Source organism: Pleurodeles waltl, chromosome 4_2 (genome assembly GCF_031143425.1).
Source record: "Pleurodeles waltl isolate 20211129_DDA chromosome 4_2, aPleWal1.hap1.20221129, whole genome shotgun sequence".
NCBI lineage: Eukaryota > Metazoa > Chordata > Amphibia > Caudata > Salamandridae > Pleurodeles > Pleurodeles waltl.
The window spans coordinates 1,004,725,958-1,004,731,276 of NC_090443.1; the positions used below are offsets into that span (position 1 = coordinate 1,004,725,958).

The 5,319-nt window shown below is 47.4% G+C and overlaps 1 protein-coding gene across 1 annotated transcript; it reads right to left on the reverse strand.

Moving 5' to 3' along the window:
• Nucleotides 1–281: 281 nt before the first annotated feature.
• Nucleotides 282–965, reverse strand: LOC138293982 (C-type lectin domain family 2 member D-like). Its single transcript, XM_069233240.1, has one exon. The coding sequence runs from the start codon at nucleotides 963–965 to the stop codon at nucleotides 282–284; it is 684 nt and encodes a 227-aa protein (XP_069089341.1).
• Between the last annotated feature and the right edge of the window lie 4,354 nt (nucleotides 966–5,319).

The following is a 5,319-nucleotide window of genomic DNA, read 5'->3' on the forward strand; positions in this document are numbered from 1 at the left end:
ACAATCCTAGCCAGGGTAAGTTGCACACAATGAAAATTATCCTGTGCCCACCCTCTGGTAGCTTGGCACCAAGCAGTCTTAATTTAGAAGGCATTGGGTTATGTATTTGTGCAATAAATCATACAGTAACACAGTGAAAACACCACACAGGTTTAGAAAAATATAGGATGTTTATCTGATTAAATTAAGGTCAATGTTGAAATATCACTTTTGCAGGTTTAAAAGAGTCTTAAATGTTAGAAATCAACAAGCTTTGTGCATTTGGCTCTATGTGCCTTAAATTATTCCTTCTGTATATATTCTGCGTGTTTGGTGCAGATGTATCTCCGAGTTGAGGAGCACCGGGCACTGCTGAGACCCTGATGGTTTAGATAGGCGCAGTCCGAGCCGCCGGGGACGCCGGTGCCGCTGTCCAGGGCGCTGCCGTCGGCCCATCGCCAGGGCCCGCTCGGATCTCTCCGCAGGCCGACCCAGCGATCATACTCCCCCTTCTCAGAGAGGGCGAACCCTCTCTCTTTGTCGCTTTTAATCACAGCCAGACTGGAGGAACGAGAGGCGCAGCTGCCATTGGCAAATGTCCAGCTTCCTTCGTTTTCAGAGAATAAGAAACAGCTGCTCTCGCGCAGGGTCCATCCTGCCTCGCACTGGCGGGAAAGGCCGCCCTCGTCGGTGCGGTTCGCCTCACTCGCGGGGTCTTCTCTCGCTCTGAGGGCGAACACGGCGGCGAGGACGACGGAGCCCAAAACCACCGCCACCGCCGCAGCCACCACCCGCCAAAGACGGCGGCGGCGGGAGGCGGCTGGGAGGCCCTCTGCGGGCGGCCGGGGCTCTACCGCGGCTACGGCCACTTGTTGCTCCTCCTCGGAGGGTGGTGCCGCCGTGATCTCCGGCCACCCCCGCCCTAGCAGCGCACATGCCCGGGGTGAGGTTTCTTGGCCGGGGTCTTCCCTCAGGTCTGGCTCCATCGCGAGCACCACCGGTGCGTATAGAGACATGTTTAATTGGCAGAATGAAAAACTTTTTACACCAGCGCTCGGATACATTTTCCAAGAATTTGAACCAACCAAACTCATCTGATTATGACTATTCTTTTCGCTTCTCCGAGAGGTTCTTAAACAATCTTAAACATTTTTTTGCTACGGCGCCCCAACAAATTATGACTATGAACCAAATTCTATGTACTGCTACGATCTATAAACAGGGTTAATAGAGGTATTTTTTTGACATTACAAACTAATGGCGGATGTCGTATGATGTTTTAGTCTGTGAAAATTGCGCATAGAATTGTGGGTAAGCGCATATCGCTTGTGGGTAGGAAGGCTGATTCTTTTAGGGGTTTTTCGAAGCTGCTTTCTGCCCTCGGCTTTTGTTACTGATAGCATTTAACGCTGCACTTTCTATCTCCACGGGCATTTATATTGACATGGAGGAGGATCGAAGCGGGTGAAAATTAAAATAGCACACTTTTTTTGGCTTTAGGTATTTCGCCGCTCCTGCCGAAATAGCACACTTTGGTGAAAAGTATCCAGCTTTGTAACCATATATGTAATACCTTACCTGTAACAAGTTGTTATTTACCATAAAAACGTAAAAATACACACTTCTACTCATTTTGCGAGAGATCTCTGCTTTGTCAATGGCTCTGACCTTCATCTCCCCAGAACAGCTTGGGACAGATTTACTAACATTCTGCACCGGAAACTGGCGCAACTCGTTTATTTTGAATTCATCTGCCCGAAAGTAAGGCAAAGCAGCGTCCATGGGTGGTACATGTACTAAAGCTGCCCATAACACTTGAACAGACTCGTATTTCATGTCTCAGCACAAACATGTCTGGCACTATTCCCCCCTCTCCACCTGCACAGAATCATGCTGCTGAGCGCCACACACACCTTTAACACATAGGCCCATATTTATACTTTTTGACGCTAAACTGCGCTAACGCAGTTTAGCGTCAAAAAAATTTGCGCCGTCTAACGCCATTCTGAAGCGCCATGCGGGCGCCGTATTTATGGAATGGCGTTAGCCGGCGCAAGCAGACCGGCGCTGCCTGGTGTGCGTGGAAAAAAACCACGTACACCAGGCAGCGCCGGCGTTGGGCAAAAATGACGTTAGGGCGTCTTAAAATGGGGCAAGTCAGGTTGAGGCAAAAAAATCGTCTTAACCCGACTTGCGCCATTTTTTAACGACGCCCATCCCCCATCAACATGACTCCTATCATTGTAAAGATAGGAGTCATGCCCCCTTGCCCAATGGCCATGCCCAGGGGACTTCTGTCCCCTGGGCATGGTCATTGGGCATAGTGGCATGTAGGGGGGCACAAATCAGGCCCCCCTATGCCAAAAAAAATTATTAAAAAAAAAAAAAAAAAATACTTACCTGAACTTACCTGAATGTCCCTGGGGTGGGTCCCTCCAGCCTTGGGTGTCCTCCTGGGGTGGCCAAGGGTGGCAGGGGGGGTCCCTGGGGGCAGGGGAGGGCACTCTGGGCTCATTTTGAGCCCACTTGTCCCTTAACGCCATGCCTGACCCAGGCGTTAAAAAGCAGCGCAAATGCGCCGTTTTTAGCCACGCCCACTCCCGGGCGTCTCTTTTGCCCGGGAGTATAAATACCACGTAAAGGCCTGGGAGTCATTTTTTAGACGGGAACGCCTCCCTTGCATATCATTAACGCAAGGAAGGGGTTCACGCTAAAAAATGACGCACATTCCGGGAACTTTGGCGCTAGACGCCTCTAACGCCATAGTATAAATATGGCGTTAGTTGGCGTTAGTTTAGCGACGAATTTGCGTCGAAAAAAACGACGCAAATTCGGCGCAAACGGAGTATAAATACGGCCCATAGTGCGAGGATGTCTGAATGTGCAAGGTTACCCCTCCAGTACAAAATACCATACCTCGGCTGACTTTACCTTACATACCTTGCATGTGTGCTGTATAGTGCAGCAGACATGAAAAGTTGGAAAAGAAATGAGATGAATATTTCTCTTTAACGCCTGTTTTTGAAATAGTGGTAATTCTTAGTGCAAAATGCTGTCTACTATTATTAGTAGATAGGGTTTTAAGTAAAAAACCAAGGCTGGTAGCCCTGGAACGCCCATGTACCACCCATGGAATGCCAGAAGTATCTAAGGGCCAGATGTACGTAACTTTTTGCATGGCGCAAACAGCGAATTTTGCTGTTTCGACATGCAAAAAGCAAATTGCGATGCTCATTCCTATTTTGCGAGTCGGTAACCTGGTTACCGACTGGCAAAATGGGAATACGAGTCGCAAATATGCAAGGGTGTTCCCCTTCCTATTTGCGATTCGCATCGCTATGCAGAATTGCTTTGTGAACAAGAACGCGGTTGGAAAGCAATTCGCAGTTACCACCAGTGTCACACTGGTGGTAACCCATTCGCAAAAGGGAAGGGGTCCCCATGGGACCCCTTCCCCTATGTGAATAGCCCTGAAAAAATGAAACAAAAATGTTTTGTTTTTTTCGTTTGTATTGCAACTCGTTTTCCTTTAAGGAAAACGGGCTGCAATAAAATAAAAAAACGGCTTTATTTTAAAGCAGTCACAGGCATGGTGGTCTGCTGTCTCCAGCAGGCCACCATCCCTGTGAGTGGTGCGAATCGCAAGGGGTTCGCAAATTGCGACCCACCTCATTAATATTAATGAGGTGGGTCTTTGCGATTCACAGATGGTGTTGGGACAACATCTTGCATCCGGATTTGCGAGTCGCAAATTCGGATTTGTGTCATTTTTTTACGCGAACACAAACCTAACTCAAAATTTATACTTTGGCGCTAGACCCGTCCAGCGCCAACGTTTTGGAGTTAAAGTCATTTTTTGCCAGTGGGAAACTGCCTTGCATCAATGAAATACAAGGTAGGAGTTCCTGGGCAAAAAATGACTCTAAGGCCCAGGCGCCTTATTTATCCTGCAGTGGAAAAATGGTGCACAGTGGGGAGGTGGGTCTAAATAAAGGCACTAACCCTGCTTAGCACCATTATTTAACGCCTGGGTCAGGGCAGGCGTTAAGGGGCCTGTGGGCACATTTCCATGGTGGAACACCATGGAAAGAGCCCAAAGGTGCCCTTCCCAGGCCCCAACGACACCCCCACCCACACCAGAGGGACAGCAGAGGATGGCGACCCCATCCCAGGTAAGTAGAGGTAAGTATTTTGTATTATTTTTAAAAATGCCACTGGGGGCCCTGAAATCGCCCCCCTACATGGCACTGGGTGCAATGGCCATGCCCAGGGGACCCTTGTCCCCTGTGCTGGCCGTTGGGGTGGTGGGTAAGACTCCTGTCTTTAATAAGACAGGAGTCATGTGGAATGGTAGGTTTTGCGCTCAGAAATGACACTAGGCTGATTAGAGTCATTTGCTTTTACTCTAACCAGACTGATGTCATTTTTCAGTGCAAAACCCCCTTCCCCATACCGCCACTGCCACCCCCACCCCCACCACCACCCGGCTAATGTAATTTTCCATGATGTTAGCCCACCCTTTGTGCTGGATTGCACCATTCCTTAAATATGGCGCCCTGCTGGTGCTCTGGAATGGCAGAAGCTGTCGCTTTACTTTTTGACACAAAACTGCATTAGCTAAGATTTGCGTGAAAAAGTATACATTTGGGCCTAAATACCAAACCTAAATCAACAAATCGGACCTGAAGTGCACTCTTTCAGCTGCTGCAAAACAAACTCTGGAGATTTTGAGAATGCTTATTTATTACTACAATATGAAATGTTACAGGAGAAAAAAGATGCTGTTTAGTTGCTTATCGTACATCTAACAGATATAGAAAAATCTTTAAAATGTAAGTGTAAATTTTTAGGTTCAATGCTCCTCTTTTCCACATAAAAATGAAGGGGTAGATTTAAAAATGCTCTGGGTTAGCATCAAAAATGTGCTGCAAACCAACACAAAATGTTTTTCCTATTTTACTTTCCAGTGCAAAACTTGTTTTGCAATCAAAAGTACCCTAAAAGTAATGCAAAGCAGCGCAAAGAACTGCTTTGCCTTTCTTAGTGCCAAGGGGACGTTACATGGGCGTTCTCACATAACCACCCATACTTTTTGATGCAAAACCCTATTAAGAACAGTAGACAGGGTTTTATGTCAAAAGTTAACGCCATTTGAAAGGAGACGTTAAAAGGAGAAATGTTTTCATTTCTCCTTTCATTTCCGGCTTTGCATGTTTACTGCGTTGTAAGGGACACATACAAAGTAGGAGAAGTTTTAAATGAAGTCTTGTGCTGGAAGGCTATTCTTCCAGTATAAGCACATGCTAGTCACACACACACACCCTCGCACTGCTGCGTGGA

Bases quoted from the DNA above. Each gene is read 5' to 3' on its own strand.
- LOC138293982 (XM_069233240.1), bottom strand. From the start codon at position 965: ATGGAGCCAGACCTGAGGGAAGACCCCGGCCAAGAAACCTCACCCCGG.